Source organism: Rhinoraja longicauda, chromosome 19, assembly GCF_053455715.1.
Source record: "Rhinoraja longicauda isolate Sanriku21f chromosome 19, sRhiLon1.1, whole genome shotgun sequence".
Lineage (NCBI taxonomy): Eukaryota > Metazoa > Chordata > Chondrichthyes > Rajiformes > Arhynchobatidae > Rhinoraja > Rhinoraja longicauda.
Genome location: NC_135971.1, coordinates 30,054,137 through 30,073,841, shown reverse-complemented (window position 1 = coordinate 30,073,841; position 19,705 = coordinate 30,054,137). Strand labels below are relative to the sequence as shown.

Genomic DNA, 19,705 nt, shown 5'->3' with positions numbered 1-19,705 from the left:
ATCCTATGTAAATCAGGGATTGATTTATCCCAATGCTATCCCAATCCCAATGCTGAGCATTGCAAGATGCCCCTACTCCAACCCAGAGAATTACCCCCCACCCACACACGGGCGATTATCCCAATCCCAGGAACTTGCAGCCTACCTGAATCAAGGATTGCCCCCAACCCCGATTCACAATCCCGTGATTTTCCTCCCAATGCTGAGAATTGCATTGCTGAGATCTTGTGTTTCTCCCACACTTCAAAGACGTGCAGGTTAATTAGCTTCTGTAAAATTGTAAATTGTCCTATCATGTAGTATAGTGCTAGTATACGGGGTGATCGCTGGTTGGCGCGGACTCAGTGGGCTGAAGGGCCTGTTTCTTCTCTGAAGTCTAAAGTAAACTGTAAAGACAGCATCCGAGCAAAGGATGGATCCTGGGTCTCTGGCGCTGTGAGGCGGTGACTCTACAGTTGGACCACCGTGCTGTTCTTGAACTCTATATATGAGCTGTTGTGATGCGTTCTACCTTGGCTGACCTGCAGCTGCTGTCTGTGGTCTATTCTCAGTGCCCGCTCTCCAGGTGGGATCAGTCTGCCAACTCCATTTGATGCACGTGCAGCCATGTCCCAGGTGGTGGGTTTCCGAGTGGGCGCCGAGTTCTCGAGCTACAGCGAGCTGCACCGGGAGTACCGGCGCTACCAGAGGGACAGCTCCGTGCAGATGTGGACCAGGCACTCACGGACCATCAAGGCGCAGCGGCGTCGGGCACCCAAGCGCCCGATGAACGACGCGCTGAACTTTGCCGAGATCGACTACGCGTGCATTCACGGCGGCAAGTTATTCAAGACCAAAGGATCCGGCAAACGGACAATCCAGAGGTGAGGAAATACTTGCAGGGGCGGCACAGCGGCACAGTTGGTAGAGCTGCTGCCTCACAACGCCGGGGATCCCGGTTCCATCCTGACCACGGGTGCTCTCCGTGTGTGGAGTTTGCACGTCCTCTCTGTGACCAGCTGTGTTTCTTCTGTGGGCTTCAGTTTCCTCCCATATCCAAAACACGTGCGGGTTTCTTGGTTAATTGGCCCTCTGTAAATCATCCCGAGTGTGTCGGGAGTGGATGACAAAGTGGGAGAACATGGAACATGGTCGACACCTGCTCCTGTCTCCTACGTTCTTATTTAAAGATGTTTTATCCTTTTAAATTTAATTGTATAAGTTTAGCCGGGTAGTTAGTTTTGTTTGGAGTTACATCATGGAAACAGGCCTTTCGGCCCACCGAGTCCACACCGCCCACCAATCATCCATTCACACTAGTTCTATGTTATCCCACTTTCTCATCCACTCTCTACACACGAGGGGCAATTTACAAAAGCAAATTAACCCACAAACCTGCACGTCTTGAGAATGTGGAAGGAAACCACTTGGAAAAAACCGCCGTGGTCACAGGGAGGACGTACATTCTCCGTACAGACAGCACCCGTAGTCAGGATCGAACCTGAGTCTCCGGCGCTGTGAGGCAGCAGCTCTACTGCTGCCCCTGTCTGTCTCTTTCTCTATTTTTTCTCTGTCTCTCTCCCCCTCTCTTCATTTTTTTCTCTCTTTTGCACTCTTTAATTCATCTTTGTGTGTGTGTGTGTGTGCGTCTCCACGTCTCTCTCTCTCTCTCTCTCTCTCTCTCTCTCTCTCTCTCTCTCTCTCTCTCTCTCCTCTCTCTCTCTCTCCCTCTCCCTCTCTCTCTCTCTACCTCTCTCTCTCTCTCTCTCTCTCTCTCTCTCTCTCTCTCTCTCTCTCTCTCTCTCTCTCTCTCTACCTCTCTCTCTCCCCCACCACACATTTTCCCATGCCTACCCGCACCTACGACTCGCTGGGATTGTATAAAGTGGTAGAGTCGTCCTTCACAGAAATAGGCCCTTCGGTCCAACTTGCCCATGCTCATCGAGATGACCCATGTACACCAGTCCCACCTGCCCTCAGAACCTTTCCTATCCATGTACCTTTCCAAATGTCTTTTAAATGCTAGAGTACCTGCCTCAACTACCTCAACTGGAAGCTAGTTCCATTTACCACCCCACTGTGCAGAAAAGGTTACCCCTTGTGTTCTTTTTAAATCTTTCCCCTCTCATGTTAAACTGTCCTCTGGATCTTGATTCCCAATCCTGGATAAAAGATTTATGCATTCACCCTATCTATTCCACTTGTCACATACAATTTGCTGTGTTAACACAAGGGACACGGCATTATCCATGTTATCCCACTTTGCCATCCACTGCCTGCACACTTGGGACAATTGACAATTTGATAGTTTGTGTTTTATGGTTCAGAAACTGGATTGATATCCCAGTGGGGGAGTGTGATATTATCCCATTAAATCACACAGGGTCTTCCGCCTGCAATGACCATCAAGCACCCAGCTTGTTATGTACTATGTGTAGGAAGGAACTACAGATGCTGGTTTACACTGAAGATAGACACAAAATGGTGAAGCGACTCAGCGGGTAGGGCAGCATCTCTGGAGAAAAATAATAGGTGACGTTTCGGTTTGACACCCGTCTTAAGACTGAGAGTCAGGGGGGAGGTAAACTAGAAGTTTCTCCCATTCTCGTCGTCCTATTAATTTCACTATCGTCTTGCTTAGTTTCACTGTTTGTATCAACTTCTTATCACCTTCTCCACCGCCAACAATGGACCATTGTGGACTCCACCTTTTCTTTATCATTGTTGCTGGCTTTGATTTGTTCTTTCATATCTTTCATTCATTTGTTCTTTGTAACCCTTCATCCCCCTAGTTCCCTCTCCTCTGACTCTCAGTCTGATAAAGGGTCCCAACCAGAAATGTCACCTATTCCTTTTCTCCAGAGATGCTGCCTGACCCGCTGAGTTACTCCAGCATTTTGTGTCCATCTCCTTTGTTATGTGCTATGTTATCTTACACCAATCCTGCATGAATCACATTTTATTGCAGCTGTTGCTTCAAGTCCCCCCAGTTTGTGAAAGAGTTTATTATCAGTCAAAGGGCAGTCATTCAGCACACCATCTTGTCTTCCCACTCACACTGCTTCATGGCCAATGTCAATGGAATATTTCTGTTGGATTCTGTGATGATTGTAAAAGATAGCCATACACTGCTGGTCTGAATCATCCTACCACAACGAGAGAGCAGTCCTGAACTGTGATCTTCCTCATTGGTGACCCTCGGACTATCTTTCTTTGTACTTTACCTTGCACTAAATGTTATTCCTTTGTGATGTAAATCACTGTAAATGGCTCGATTGTAATCATGTATTGTCTTCCCACTGACTGGTTAGCATGCAACAAAGCTTTTCACTGTACCTCGGTACACGTGACAATAAACTGAACTAAACAAAACTGAAGAAGGGTCTCGATCCGAAGCGTCACCTATTTTCTCCAGAGATGATTCCCGACCCGCTGAGTTACTCCAGCATTTTGTGTCTATCGTTTGCTGGTCTTCACCCAGTTGGCTTACACACTGCCTCCCACTGTCTTTTTCAGAACCAACAAGATGAAGTGTCCCTGTGCCATTAAAGTCCGGCTTTCTGCGGATGGAAACAAGTTTGTGGTGAAAGAGATGAATGAATCGCATAACCACACGGTGCCGCAGGTAAAAGCAGAACACACACACCAGCCAGGTGGAGTTGTTGGATCTGCCACTGCTTCAGTTTGTCGGCACAGTGTGTGTGTCTGTGTGTGTGTCTGTGTCTCTGTGTGGGGGGGGGTGTCTGTGTGTGTGTGGGGGGGGGGGGGCGGGGGTGGTGTCTGTGTGTGTGTCTGTGTCTCTGTGTGGGGGGGTGTCTGTGTGTGTGTGTGTGTGTTGTCCCACCTCTCCACGTTTTCAAAGAGCATTCTACTAGTTCTGTACACGCTCGGTTCCAGCCTTGGATCCTGGGCGGTTGAATATCCTAGTTCAGTGATACAGCACAGAAACAGGCCCTTCGGCCCACCGAGTGCGCGCCGACCGGCGACCCCCCCCACATTAACACTATCCTCCACACACGGGACAATCTACACATACACCAAACCAAATAACCTCGACACCTGTACATATTTGGAGTGTGGGAGGAAACTGATGATCTCGGAGAAAACCCACACAGAGGGGAACGTAAAAACTCCACACAGACAGCACTCGTAGTCGGGATTGAACCCGGGTCTCCGGCGCTGCAAGCGGTGTAAAGCAGCAACTCTACCGCTGCGCCACCATGCCGTCCAGAATATGTCCACGTAATTATTTATAAAGAGTTTATCAGAACTCTGTCTCTCTGCCCTGGTCTTTGCCTGTGAGAGAATGTTACCTGTGGCACCAACACATATCGGTGGGACTTAAAGCTGTAGGTTGCAATAAAATGGGATTTGTGCAGAATTGGCTCAAGAAAACATAATACATAGCAACAAAGATGGACACAACAAGCTGGAGTAACTCAGCGGGTCAAGCATCATCTCTGGAGAAAAGGAATAGGTGACGTTTCGGATCCTTCCTGGCTGGTCTGAAGAAGGGTCTCGACCCGAAATGTCACCTTTTTCTTTTCTCCAGAGATGTTGTCTGACCCACTGAGCTACTCCAGCTTTTTGTGTCTAGAATTGGCGTAAACTAGAATCTGCTGTTTAGTTTAAGCATACAGCGTGGAAACAGGCCCTTCAGCCCACCGAGTCCAGGCTGACCAGCAATCCATGCACATTAAGCTATCCTACCCACATCAGGGACAACTTTCAATTTTAGCAAGCCAATTAGCCTATAAATGTGTACATCTTTAGAGTGTGAGAGGAAACCGCAGCTCCCGAAGAAAACCCACGGGCAGAACGTACAATCTCCGTACAGACAGCACCCGGTAGTCAGGATCAAACCCGAGTCTCTGGCGCTGTAACACAGCAACTCTTCCGCTGCACCACCGTGCTGCCCCGACACATAGAACAGAACAAGATGGGTGCTTGATGGTCATTGCCGACAATGTAGGTGGAAGAGCCGGTGTGATTCTATGGGATGATATCACACTCCCCCACTGGGATATCAATCCAGCCTCTGAACTCTGACAACTTTGGCATTGTTTAACAGAGTCAGACTGATACACTCGATATCACTAGTCATTTCCCTCACAGTAACAAGTTTTATTTACGTAGTTCAAACGCACTAAAAATATCTCCAGCTTTCAGGGACATTATCAAAGTAATTGATGTGAACTGCCTTAGCAGGGATTCTGGAGATGACCTATAACTTGGGTGGAGTTGGTGGGTTTCAAGGAATGTCTTATAATGGGGTTTAAGGAGGCAAGAGTGTCTGAGGGTGATCTGAGAGAAGTATATCTGTTCATGAGAGGCATAGAATGGAGACTCTCAGACTATCTTTAATTGGACTTTACTGGACTTTATCTGATGCTAAACATTATTCCCTTTATCCTGTATCTGTGGACTGTGGACGGCTTAGACACAAAAATCCGGAGGAACTTAGTAGGTCAGACAGCATCTCTGGAGAAAAGGAATAGGTGACGTTTCGGGTCAAGACCCCTCTTCAGACCAGAAAAGGAATAGGTGACGTTTCGGGTCAAGACCCTTCTTCAGACCAGAAAAGGAATAGGTGACGTTTCGGGTCAAGACCCCTCTTCAGACCTGAAAAGGAATAGGTGAAATTTCAGTTCGAGACCCATCTTCAGATTGATGCTCCCTGACCCACTGAGTTACAGCAGCTTTTTGTATCTATCTTCGGTTTAAACCAGCATCTGCAGTTCCTTCCAACACATTTCGACTGTGGACGGCTTGATTGTAATCATGGATAGTCGTTCCATGGACTGGTAGCATGTAACAAAAAAGCTTTTTGGTACACGTGACAAGAAACTAGACTAAACTAGATGGGGAATATGGTCCGATTGTTTTTACCCCATGGTAGTTGTGGAGGTGCAGAGACACAGAGGGAGAAAGTTCCAAATAGCTGCTGAAGGCAAAGTCAATTGGACAGGGATAAAAGTTCAGGAATGGGCTGGGGCCAGAGTTAGAGAGATTTTGTATTATATATATATATATGTGACCGAGGCGTAAATGTAGATGGGTTGGTGAGTAAGTTTGTTAATGACACCAAAATTAGGAGTTGCAGACAACGAGAAATGCTGTCAGTAGATATCAGAACGTAGACCAGCTGCAGAAAGGGGTGGAGAAATGGCAGATGGAGTTTAACCTGAGCAAGTGTGAGGTGATGCACTTTGACAGGTTAAATGCAAGGAGAGAGTATACAGTTAATGGCATGACCATTAACAGCATTGATGTGCAGAGGGATCTTGGAGTTCAAGTTCATAGCTCACTGAAGGAGGCAGCACAAGTAGATAGGGTGGTGAAGAAGGCCTCATAAGTGACAGGAGCAGAATTAGGCCATTCAGCCCATCGTCTATTCCGCCATTCAATCACGGCTGATCTATCTCTCCCTCCTAACCCCATTCATCTGCCTTCTACCCATAACCCCTGACACCAGCAATAATTAAGAATCCATCTATCTCTGCCATAAATATATCCACTGACTTGGTCTCCACAGCCTTCTGTGGCAAAGAATTCCACCAATTCACCACCCTCTGACTCAAGAAATTCCTCCTCTCCTTCCTAAAGGAATGTCCTTTAATTCTGAAGCTATGGCCTCTTGTCCGACACTCTTCCACTGGAGGAAGCATCCTCTCCACATTTATCCAAACGTTTCACTATTCGGTACGTTTCAATGAGGTCCCCTCTCATTCTTCTAAACTCTATCGAGTACAGGCCCAGTGCTGACAAACGATCATCATATGTTAACCAGTATGGGTGAAACGTGTGGTATGCTTGTCTTCTGTGCTAGGGGCATTAAATATAAGAGTCAGCAAGTCATGATGCAGCTCTATAGGGCTTTAGTTAGATTGCATTTGGAGTATTATTTGCAGTTCTAGTCGCTCCATTACAGGAAAGGTGTGGAGGCTTTGGAGAGGGTGCAGAGGAGGTTGACCAGAATGCTGCCTGGATTAGAGGGTTTCAGCTACAGGGGGAGGTTGAATAAACTTGGGTTATTTTTTCTGGAGCGTCAGAGGTTGAGGGAAGACTCGACGGAAGTATATAAAGTTAAGGTCGGCAGTCAGAGGCTTGTGCCCAGGGTGGAAATGTCCAACACTAGACGACAGAGTGATATGGTGAGAGGGGGGAGGTTTAATGTGCGAGGCAAGATTTTTACACAGAGAGGGGTGGGGGCTGGGAATGCACTGCTAGAGATGGTGGTGGATGCAGATACGATAGGGGTGTTTAAGAGGCTTTGGGAAAGGCACATGGAAGTTCAGGGAATTGAGCGATATGTATCATGTACAGGGAGATGAGATCAGTTCAACTTGGCATCATGTTTGGCACAGATAATGTAGGCTGGAGGGCCCATTCCTGTGCTGTTCTGTGTTCTATTATGGGATCTGAGCTTAGTTTACAGATACAGCATGGAAACATAGGCCTACCTAGTCCACGCTGATCATCGACCACCTACGTGCACTGGTTCTATGTTGTCCTACTTTCTCATCCACTCCCGACACGCTCGGGGCAATTTACAGAGGACAATTGACCTCCAAACCGGATGAACTGACCCTAGGATCTTGCTTGTACCCCACAGGAAGAGGAGGAGAGGCTCCGGCACCAAAGGCGCTTTGTTACAGCGCTGCGCGTGGACCCCACTTCCATCGTCTCGCTGCGGAGTAATGGAGCAGGTGTCCAGGTGCAGCTGGGGGAGGTTGCCAGCAAGGTGCTCGCTGATGAGGATGCCCATAGCCCCGCACGCAAGGAGAAATGGGACGAGTTCAAGGCCAACAAAACCGACTTGGAGATGATGGTGCCCACACTGGCAGCCGTCAATGGTAAGGTCATAAGGAATGGGAGTAGAATTAGGCCATTCGGCCCATCGGGTCTACTCCGTCATTCAATCATGGCTGATCTATCTCTCTCCCCTAACCCCATTCTCCTGCCTTCTCCCCATAACCTCTGACACCCGTACTGATCAAGAATCAAGGTAGGTGAAGGTGTCCTCGCTTGTCCCAGGCCTAACCGGCTGCTCCAGGTTTGCACCACTCCCTCTCTTGTCCTGGGGTATCCTGCATCCTTCCTTCATTCCGGAATAATGCGGATCACCCCTTTATTGGGTTAATGATGAGCATTTGATGGCTCTGGGCCTGTACTCGCTGGAGTTTAGAAGGATGAGGGGGGACCTCACTGAAACTTACCGAATAGTGAAAGGCCCGGATAAAGTGGATGTGGCGAGGATGTTTCCACTAGTGGGAGAGTGATGGAACAGAGGGCACAGCCTCACAATAAAAGGACGTTCCTTTAGAAAGGAGATGAGAAGGAATTTCTTTAGTCAGAGGGTGATGAATCTGTGGAAATCATTGCCACAGATGGCTGTGGAGGCCAAGTCTGTGGCTATTTATAAAGCAGAGATTGACAGGTTCTTCATTCGTTAGGGTGGCAAATGGGGTTGAGAGGGAAAGATAGATCAGCCATGATTCCTAGACTCTCCCACAGGTGGAAAGATTCTTTCCACATGCACTCTACCCTGGCATTTCACTATCTGGTAAGTTTCAACGAGGCCCCTCCTCATCGTTCTAAACTCCAGCGAGTACAGGCGCAGTGCCGTCAAACACTGATCAGATGTTAACCCATACATTCCTGGTATCATTCTGGTAAACCTCCTCTGGACCCTCTCCACCGCCAGCACACCCTTCCTTAGACATGGGGCCAGAACTGCTCCCAATATTCCAAATAAATGGATGAGGATTGGGTGTGGATCCTCCTTCCCCCATCTCATGATAGTGCACTGTCTTGTCACTAGATCGCTCCCTCCTCTCCCCTGGGATAGTCAATGACTTTTACACTTCAGAGATACAGCGCGGAAACTGGCCGTTCGGCCCACCGAGTTGGTGCTGACCAGCGATGGTCCTGTACGCTAACTTACTCACACATGGGGCCATTTCTTTTTACAACTTACTGAAACCAAGTAACCTACAATCCTGCAAGTCTTTGGAGTGTGGGCGGAAACCGAAACACCCAGAGAAAACCCATGAACGTACAAACTCCGTACAGACCGCACCCACAGTCAGGATGCAACCCGGGTCTGTAGCGCTGTAAGGCAGCAACTCTACAGCTGTGTCCCCAATACTTTCTCATGGGATCGCTCTTGGATCGTGCCACGCACTCTTCAGATGACTCTTCCCTCCTGTAACCCCACCCAGGCTGCATCTGCAGTTCCTTCCTCCACCTGTCACTTGCAAGGCTTTGTCCTGCCCCCACCTCTCTTCCAGCTTTCTTCCTCCCCCACTCCCCCCCCCCGACTTGCCACAATTAGTTGAAGAAGGGTCCCGACCTGATACATCACGTATCCATGTTTTCCAGACATGTGTGGGAAAGAACTGTCGGTGCTTGTTTACACTGGAGATGGACACAAAATGCTGCAGTAACTCAGCGGGTCAGGCAGCATCTCTGGAGAAAAAGAATCGGAGACATTTCAGGTCAAGACTCTTACTCAGACCGAGAGTCAGGGGCGAGGGGAAACTCCAGAGATACTACCTGACCTGCTGAGTTATTCTCGCACTTTGTCTTTTGTCATGAACCAGCATCTGCAGATCCTTGTTTCTCCAGAGTTTGATAGAGCTGCATCTTGACTATCTGACTCTTGTACTCAGTGCACCGACCGATGAAGGCAAACGTACCTCACCACTGCCACTGTGCGTTACCAGTGCTTTGTTCAGAATCCATTTGAGAATGAGACTCAATTTATCGGCCTAGTTTGTACACAAACAAGGAATTTGATTTGGTGCTTTACTACACGTGATAAAAACACGAGACAGCAGACAATTAAAAAAACATTATAATTAAACAATGTAAAGATAAAGTGCAAGAGTAATAAGTGTCAGCTTTGCTAAATATTGCACGTGTAAATATCTAAAATGCACTTGGAGAGTTCATAATTGTTTGTCTTACAGACCAGAATGTCGTGGTGTAGAGTGGTTGTTAACTAGACCTACCACTCGTGGGGAGAGGCTGTTTTTGTGTCTGGATGTGCCCAGAGGGGAGGGCTTCATGAGAGAGTTAGATATACAGTGCATTCAGAAAGTATTCACACACCTTCACTTTTTCCACATTTTGTTATGTTACAGCCTTATTTTAAAATGGATTCATTATTTTTGTAATCATCAATCTACACACAATACCCCATAATTAAAAAGTAAAAACAGGTGTTTAGAAATTTTTGCAAAGTAATTAAAAAGAAATAACTAATATCATATTTACAAATGTATTCAGACCCTTTACTCCGTACTTTGTTGAGGCACCTTTGGCAGTGATTGCAGCCTCAAGTCTTCTTGGGTATGACGCTACAAGCTTGGCACACCTGTATTTGGGTAATTTCTCCCATTCTTCTCTCAAGCTCTGTCAGGTTGGATGGGGAGTGTCGATGCACAGCTATTTTCAGGTCCCTCCAGAGATGTCCGGGTTCAAGTCCGGGTTCTGGCTGGGCCACTCAAGGACATTCACAGACTTGTCATGAAGCCACTCCTGCGTTGTCTTGGCTGTGTGCTTGGGGTCATTGTCCTGTTGGAAGGTGAACCTCCTCCCCAGTCTGAGGTCCAGAATGCTCTGGAGCAGGTTTTCATCAAGGATCTCTCTTTACTTTGCTCTGTTCATTTTTCCCTTGATCCTGACTAGTGTCCCAGTTCCTGCCGCTGAAAAACATCCCCATAACATGATGCTGCCACCACCATGCCTCACCGTAGGTATGGTATTCGCCAGGTGATGAGCAGTGCCTGGCTTCCCCCAAACGTGACGTTTGGCATTCAGGCCAAAGAGTTCAATCTTGGTTTCATCAGACAAGAGAATCTTATTTCTCATGGTCAGTGAGTCCTTAAGGTGCCTTTTGGCAAACTCCAAGCAGGCCATCATGTGCCTTTTACTGAGGAATGGCTTCCGTCTGGCCACTCTACCATAAAGGCCTGACTGGTGGAGTCCTGCAGATAAAGTTGGCCTTCTGGAAGGTTCTCCCATCTTCACAGAGGACCTCTGGAGCTCTGTCAGAGTGATCATCGGGTTCTTGGTCACCTCCCTGACCAAGGCCCTTCTCCCCTGATTGCTCAGTTTGGCCGAGTGGCCAGCTCTATGAAGAGTCCTGGTGGTTCCAAAGTTTTTCCATTTAAGAATGATGGAGGCCACTGTGCTGTTCGGGACCTGCAATGCTGCAGAAAGTGTTTTATACCTTTACCCAGATCTGTGTCTCGACACAATCCTGTCTCGGAGATCTACGGACAATTCCTTCTTCTTCATGTCTTGGTTTTTGCTGTGACATGCACTGTCAACTGTGGGATCTTATATAGACAGGTGTATGCATTTTCAAATCATGTCTAATCAATTTAATTTACCACTGGTGGACTCCAATCAAGTTGTAGAAACATCAAGGATAATGAATGGAAACAAAATGAACCTCAGCTCAATTTTGAGCATCATAGCAAAGGTTTGAATACTTATGTAAATGTGATATTTCAGCTATTTCTTTTAAATTACTTTGCAAAAGTTTCTAAACACCTGTTTTCGCTTCTTCATTCTGGGGTATTGCGTGTAGATTGACGATTTAAAAAAAAAGAATTTAATTCATTTTAAAATAAGGCTGTAATGTAACAAAATGTGGAAAAGGTGAAGGGGTCAGAATACTTTCTGAATGCACTGTAGGTCATAGGGCTGATGGAATCAAGGGATATGGGGAGAAAGCGAGAACAGGGTACTGATTCTGGATGATCAGCCATGATCATATTGAATGGCGGTACTGGCTCGAAGGGCCGAATGGCCTACTCCTGCACCTATTTTCTGTGTTTCTACTTCAAAGAGTTTGTGGCCAGGGTGAGAGTGGGTCAGTCCCTTGTTCTGCCTGTTCTTGTCATATGAGGAAAGACTGGGGATGTATTCACTGGAGTTTAGAAGGACGAGAGGGGATCTTAAAGAGACGTATAAGATTATAAAAGGACTGGACAAGCTAGATGCAGGAAAAATGTTCCCAATGTTGGGGGAGTCCAGAACCAGGGGACACAGTGTAAGAATAAAGGGGAGGCCATTTAAAACTGAGGTGAGAAGACACTTTTTCACCCAGAGAGTTATGAATTTGTGGAATTCTCTGCCACAGAAGGCAGTGGAGTCCAATTCACTGGATGAATTTAAAAGAGAGTTAGATAGAGCTCTAGGCGCTAGTGGTATCAAGGGATATGGGGGGAAGGCAGGAACCGGTTACTGATTGTGGATGATCAGCCATGATCACATTGAATAGCGGTGCTGGTTCGAAGGGCCAAATGGCCTCCTCCTGCATCTATTTTCTGTGTTTCTATAACTCTTGTCTGCGTTTGCTTGCAGACGGCACGGTGGTGGTGGTGGTGAACAAGGCCCCTGCAACAGTCTGTTCGAACTCCTTCCATCGGGCAGACGATACAAGGCCTTCTATGCCCGCACCTCCAGACTCAGGAACAGCTTCATCCCCAGGGCCATAGCTGCTATGAACCGGTCCTGCTGAGCCGGATGGCCACAACGCATAGATCAACTTGCACTTTACCCTGTCCAAAACTGTTACAACTGTTCGTTTCGTTGGGTTGCTGCTGTCTAAATTACCTAAATTAGTGCATCGTATGGGAGGCGCATTCCCAATCTCGTTGTACCCCTGGGTACAATGACAATAAAGATATATTGTATTGTATTGTATTGTGTTGCAGGCCATCTACTACCAGGATGGCCGCATGAAGCAGACCTTCGAGAGGTTCCCTGAGGTGCTGCTGGTGGGCGCCACCTACAGCTGGGCGGGCCTGTGGCTGCCCACCTACCTGCTGCTGGCCATCGACGGCAACGGGGAGAGCGAGCTGGCGTGCCTGTGGTTCCTGCAGAGCGAGGAGCGCGAGACCGTCCGGCAGCTTCTGCGCATCTTCAGGCAGAAGAACCCGGCGGCGGAGGGAACGCGGGCGGTGGTGGTCGGCGGCAAGGCGTGTGACGGGGAGCTGGTGACCGACGTGCTGCCCCACTGCAAGCCGCTGGCCTGCCTCGCCCACACCCTGAGCGTCTTCCAGGACCACGTGACCGCCGAGAAGCTGCACGTGACCGCCGGGCAACAATAAGCACTGACACCGCCATTCCCTCGTGGGGCTGGAGCGGAGCGGGTGGGTGGGGGGGCCCAAATATTCCTCCTCCTGTCAGATTGTGTTGGTTTGGTAAAGTTGTGACTCTCATCCCTCTGCACAATCCAGTCTACCCATGTCCCATCTCCTCCACTCTCTACCCTCTCTCTCTTTTTTCTTTCCTTCTATCTTACCCACTCCTCCTTCCCTTCTTTCTTTCTCGCCCTCCTTCCTCCATCTCCCTCTTCTCCTCCGCCCCTTCTCTCCTTTCCCCTACTCCTGTTTCCTCCTCCTCCTCTTCCTCACCCATTCCTCCCCTCCTTCCCCCTCCTCGCCTCCTTCCCCCGCCCCTCTTCCCCCTCCTCTACTCCTCCCCCCTCCTCTCCTTCCCTCTGCTCTCCTCCCCCTCCTCTCCTCCACCATCGGGCAACAATAAGCTCTGGCATCGTGATTCCGTCGTGGGACCGGACCGGAGCGGGCGTGGGAGGGGGAGGTTGGGTTATCCCAAATATTCCTCCTCCTGTCACGGCGTGGGTCAGATAAGGGTGCGACTCATTCCTCAACATGGTCTGCACAATCCAGTCTACCCCTGCCCCACTCTCCCTCCTTTCCCCCCTTTGCCCCCTCCTTCCCCTTTTGCCCCCTCCTCTCCCCTTTCTGTAGATGGGGCATCTTGGTCAACATTAGATGGGGCATCTTGGTCAGCATTAGATGGGGCATCTTGGTCAGCATTAGATGGGGCATCTTGGTCAGCATTACATGGGGCATCTTGGTCAGCATTAGATGGGGCATGTTGGTCAGCAAGGACGAGTTGGGCCGAGTGGCCTATTTCCGTGCTGTTTGACTCCACTGTTCATTAGTCATTGAGGAGGTCACTTTATTTTTCGTTGGGAAAGAAACGGTGGTGTTTTTCTTGTAGCCGCTGGGGACTGTTGAGGTGAGAGTTTGGTTTAGTTTCGGAAATACAGGTTGGAAACGGGCCCTTTGCCCCACTGAGTCCACGCTGACCATTAATCACCCGTTCACACCAAAGATACTAGAGGAACAAGATAGACCACTCGACGTTAAAAACCGTAGAAGGTCATGGCGCCATTTTAGTGGGCAGAAAATTGCAGAAACATTTAAAAAGAGAAATAACAAAAATCTATGAATTGATAGATGAGTTATTTTCTGCATTTTAATGGTATCATCACATATACTGTTCCCCCAAAACACTGATTACACTGCGAGAGGCAGAACGAACGGTGGGTTTTGCTTACTAAAATGGCGGATGTTCCGCTCCTTTGCACACTACACTTCAGTATAGGCGAATTCAATGGAGTGGTCCATCTTGTTCCTCTAGTATCTTTGGTTCACACTAGTTCTGGGCGACACGCGGAACAATTTACAGAGGCCAATTAACGTACAAACCTGCACGTCTTTGGAACTTGGGAGGAAACCGGAGAACCCGGAGGAAACCCACATGGTCACAGGGAGAGCGTACAAACTCCACACAGACAATGCCTGTAGACAGGATGGATCCTGGGACTGGCACTGTAAGGCAGCAACTCTACCGCTACGCCACCGTGCTGCACCGGGAGGTTCCTCACCTTGTCTCCTCTTCCCTTTCTTCCCGCCAGGAGCCAGCTGCTGCAGATCCTGCACAGTATGTGTTACGCCACGTCCACTGAGGACTACGACCTGCTGTACCACCAGCTGCTGGACTCCAACGCGGAGAGCGCCGTCGACTACTTCCACAAGACGTGGCACGGGTCCCGCCGCCAGTGGGTGGAGGGCTTCAAGCACGAGAACGAGAGCTACCTCACCAGCACACTCCAGCGGGTGCAGGTGATGAGCCAGAGGCTGGCGGCCGCGGTCGAGGACTTCTCCAACGTGACCTCCTTCACCCGGGACCTCCTGAAGGCCGTGGACACGGTGCGGGCCGAGTGCGACCAGCGGGTGTTGCAGAGTGAGCCCCCCGCAGGGCCAGAGGACAACTCCGCGGAGTCTTCCTACCGGGCGCTGCTCACCGACTTCGCCTTCCGCCGGGTGCGGACGGAGCTGCAGGAAGCGGAGTCGGTCTCCTTTCTCAGCGTGGAGGCCGAGAGGGCCTGGCCCGTGTGCCGGCGCCGGGCCCTGGTGACGGACCAGGCCAGCTGCCAGTGTGCCTTCCGCACCTCCATGAGGCTCCCCTGCCGGCACGTCCTGGCTCTCCGGCGGCTGCTGGGCTCCGACCTCTTTGAGCCCTCGCTCTGCGCCGCTCGCTGGACGCAGGAACACTTCCTCGGCGGTCAGCTCCCGCCCGCGTCGCCGAGGGAGCGGGCCAAGGTGCAGCAGGAGCGATACCGCCAGGCCCTCAAGGTAGCTCGCAAACTCTCCTCCCTAGCTGCCCGGTGTCCGGCCGAAGACTTTGGCAGGTGCCTGGCGGTCATGACGGCCGTCACCGACATCTGGGCCAGAGGTGGCCAGGTGCAAGTCACCGAAACCAATGGTTTGTAGCGACGCAGTCTCAGAGAGAGTGAAGCAACGACACACAAAACATGGAGCAGCACAGCACAAGGACAGGCCCTTCAGCACACAATGAACATGATGCCAAGACCATCGCTTATCTACCTGCATATCATCCATATCTCCCCATTCCTTGCATATCCATGTGCCTATCTACTGCCTCGTAAACTCCATTATCACATCTACCTCTACCGCCACATATGGTTCATAAGATCATAAGTGACAGGAGTAGGATTAGGCAATTTGTCCCATCAAGTCTACTCCGCCATTCATTCATGGCTGATTCATCTCTCCCTCACCCCATTCTCCTGCCTTCTCCCCATAACAGAGAAACATAGAAAATTAGTGCAAGAGCAGACCATTTGGCCCTTTGAGCCAGCACCGCCATTCAATGTGATCATGGTTGCTCATCCACAATCTCCCCCGTTCCTGCCTTCTCCCCATATCCCTTGATTCCGCTAGCCCTAAGAGCCCTATCTGACTCTCTTTTGAATGCATCCAGTGAATCGGCCTCTACTGCCTTCTGATGCAGAGAATTCCACAAATTCACAACTCTGGGCGAAGAAGTTTTTCCCTCATCTCAGTTCTAAATGGCCTAGCTCTCATTCTAAAATTGTGGCCCCTGTTTCTGGACTCCCCCAACATCGGGAGCATCTAGCTTGTCCAATGTCTTGGCTGACTGCCACTGTATGTTTCTTTTTTTTTTTCCTAATCAGATGTGCAGCACTTTGGTCAACGTGGGTTGTTTTTAAATGTGCTATACAAATAAAATTGACTTGACTTAATAATCTTATATGTTTCTATAAGATCTGCTCTGATCCTAAATTCCTGTGAATACAAGCCCATTTGTTCCATTCTTGCGTCATATGACAGTCCCGCCATCCTGGGAATTAACCTCGTGAACCTACGCTGCTCACAATATCCAGGTATGGCCTCACCAGGGCCCTGTACAACTGCAGAAGGACCTCTTTGCTCCTCTACTCAAATCCTCTTGCTGTACCTGCATGCTTACTTTCAGTGACTGATGTACAAGGACACACACATCTCGTTTCACTTCCCCTTTTCCTAATCTGGTACCATTCAGATTATAATCTGCCTTGTCCTTGCCACCAAAGCGGATAACCTCACATTTATCTACATTATACTGCATCTGCCATACATTGCTCACTCACCCAACCTACCCAAGTCACCCTGCATCCTCATAGCCTCTTCACAGTTTACTCTGCCACCCTGCTTTGTGTCATCTGTAAATTTGCTTATGTTACTTTTAATTCCTTCATCTAAATCATGAAAATATATTGTAAATAGCTACGGTCACAGGACCAAGCCTTGCGACACCCCACTAGTGGCTGCCTGCCATTCTGAAAAGGACCCGTTAATTCCTACCCTTTGTTTCCTGTCTACCTACCAATTTTCGATCCATGTCAATATCCTACCCCCAATGCCATGTGCTCTAATTTTTCCCACTAATTTCCTGTGTGGGACCTTATTAAAGGCTTTCTGAACGTCCAGATACACTATATTTCCTTTATCCATTTTACTTGTTACATCCTCAAAAAATTCCAGAAGATTAGTCAAACAAGATTTCCCCTTCATAAATCCATGCTGACTTGGACCATGTTGACTGTTACTGCTCTCCAAATGCACCGTTATTACATCTTTAATAATTGACTCCAGCAACTTCCCCACCACTGATGTCAGGCTAACTGGTCTATAATCCCCTGTTTTCTCTCTCCCTCCTTTATTAAAAAGTGGGATAACATCAGCTACCTTCCAATCCACAGGAACTGATCCAGAATCAATAGAATATTGTAAAATGATCACCAATGCGTCCACGATTTCTAGAGCCACCTCCTTGACTAACCTGGGATGCAGACCAGACCCTGGGGATTTATCAGCCTTCAGTCCCATCGGTCTTCCCAACGTGATATTTTGACTGATGTGAATTTCCTTCAGTTCCTCCATCACCCTAGATCCTCTGTACCCTAGTACTTCTGGGAGATTATTTGTGTCGTTCTTAGTGAATAAAGAACCAAAGTGCCTTTTCAACTCGTCTGCCATTTCCTTGTTCCCCATAATAAATTCACCTGTTTCTGTCTTCAAGGGACCCACATTTGTCTTCACTAATCTTTTCCTCTTCACATACCTAAAGAAGCTTTTATTATCCTTTATATTCTTGGCTAGCTTTCCTTCGTACTTCATCTATTCTCCCAGTATTGCCTTTTTAGTTACCTTCTGTTGTTCTTTAAAAGTTACCCAATCCTCTGGCTTCCCACTCATCTTTGCTATGTTATAAGTTTCTCTTTTATTTTTATACTGTCCTTGACTTCCCTTGTCAGACCCAGTTGCTTCTTACTCCCCTTAGAATCTTTCTTCCTCTTTGGAATGAAATGATCCCGCATCTTCTGGATTATTCGCAGAAATTCCTGCCATTGCTGTTCCACCATCATCCCTGCTAGGGACCCTTTCCAGTCAACTTTGGCCAGCTCCTCCCTCATGCCTCCATAGTCCCCTTTGTTCAACTGCAATACTGACACTTCTGATTTTACATTCTCTCTCAAATAGCAGATTAAAACATATTATGGTCACTACCTCCTAATGTTTCCTTTACCTTGAGTTTCCTTATGAAATCCGGTACATTACACAACACTAAATCCAGAATTGCCTTCTCCCTGGTGGGCTCCAGTACAAGCTGCTCTAAGAATCCTTCTCGGAGGCACACTACAAACTCCCTTTCTTAGGGTCCAGTACCAACCTGACTTTCGCAGTCTACCTGCATATTGAAATCTCCCGTAACCTCTGACACCCGCACTAATCAAGAATCTATCTATCTCTGCCTTAAATATATTCACTGCTTTGCCTCCACAGCCTTCTGTGGCCAAGAATTCCACAGATTCACTACCCTTGCATAGTCCAGGCACTCAGTACGTTCCGTGTAAAGTGACAACGAGAAAAACAACTTGCCTTGCACATCTCCTTGAAACTTTGCACCTCTCACCATTTTATCTATCAGAAGATTACCTTTCCACTGATAGACAGGCCGTCTGATACTTATTGACCAAAATGCTGGAGCAACTCAGTGGGACTTACCGAGCCCTCTATCATGATTTATTACTGAATGTTCTCTCAAATATTGTTTTACCGTTTTGCACCATGTGCACTCTGGACACATTACTGTGTGCGTCCCCCAATAATTTATTACTGTCTGTTTCCCTCTCGGCTGTGCCCCCTCCAACATCACTCACTAGTTGTGTTCCTTTGTTTTCAGTGACTGGTGCAACAGAGCAAGAATCGTCGTCTCCAGCCACCGAGGCAAGTTGAAGATGTGCGTAAGAACTGATTTCAGATCTGACTGACCAACAGACAGTGAGAGCCGCTTACAGTCACAGTGATTCACCGCGATCCCAGGAATCAGGATCTGAAGTTGCTTTCTCTTCATACCCCCGTGTGTGTTACGCTTGTGTGTGTTTGAGTGTGTGCACAGATGTACCCAATGAACACTGCCATACATCGATCACCGTTGATAGTGAACTGTCGCTCGGCCCTGTGTGTGTTACATGTGTGTGTGTGTGTACGGATGCATCCATCATACGTGTGTGAGCGCGTGAGTGTCCGTGTGTGTATACAGTCAGCCTTGTCTGCATTTTGCATGTATGTGTACATGTATGTACGTGTGTGTGTATGTTACGTGTGTATACAGATGTATCCAATGAACACTGCCATACAACGATCACCTTTGATAGTGAACTGTCGGTCGGCCCTGTGTGCGTTATGCATTTGTGTGTACATGTATGTACATGTGCGAGTGTGAGTGAACGTGTGAGTGTGAGTGAACGTGTGGGTGCGTGCAGATATGCATGTGTGTGCACGTGTGTGTGTCGGCCCTGTGTGCGTTACACGTGTGTGTATGTATAGATGCATGCAATGAAGATTGCCATACATCGAACTGTCGGTAGGCCTCTGATTGAGGTTTGAAGCTGAACTAGTTTGTGGACTGTCGCGGTCGATGAATTTCAACATTATTATCCTGGAAGTGATTTTAATGGTTTTCTTCAAAGGGACCTGGATCGGGTTCTGACATTCCGTGGGATCATGACATCCATTCAGTT

At 48.3% G+C, this 19,705-nt stretch overlaps 1 protein-coding gene across 1 annotated transcript; it reads left to right on the top strand.

The window, feature by feature from the left end:
- Positions 1 to 570: 570 nt before the first annotated feature.
- Positions 571 to 18,917, top strand: LOC144602752 (zinc finger SWIM domain-containing protein 1-like). The gene is made up of 7 exons (XM_078415888.1): positions 571 to 863; positions 3,496 to 3,604; positions 7,595 to 7,835; positions 12,361 to 12,394; positions 12,704 to 13,105; positions 14,729 to 15,579; positions 18,865 to 18,917. The coding sequence occupies exons 1-7, from the start codon at positions 607 to 609 to the stop codon at positions 18,915 to 18,917; spliced, it is 1,947 nt and encodes a 648-aa protein (XP_078272014.1). The 5' UTR covers positions 571 to 606.
- The last annotated feature ends 788 nt before the right edge of the window (positions 18,918 to 19,705 follow it).

Coding starts and splice junctions, on each gene's coding strand:
- LOC144602752 (XM_078415888.1), top strand. CDS start 607: ATGTCCCAGGTGGTGGGTTTCCGAGTGGGCGCCGAGTTCTCGAGCTAC. Junction 13,106..14,728: donor CACGTGACCGCCGGGCAACA/ATAAGCACTGAC, acceptor TCTTCCCGCCAG/GAGCCAGCTGCTGCAGATCC. Junction 15,580..18,864: donor GCAAGTCACCGAAACCAATG/GTTTGTAGCGAC, acceptor CTTTGTTTTCAG/TGACTGGTGCAACAGAGCAA.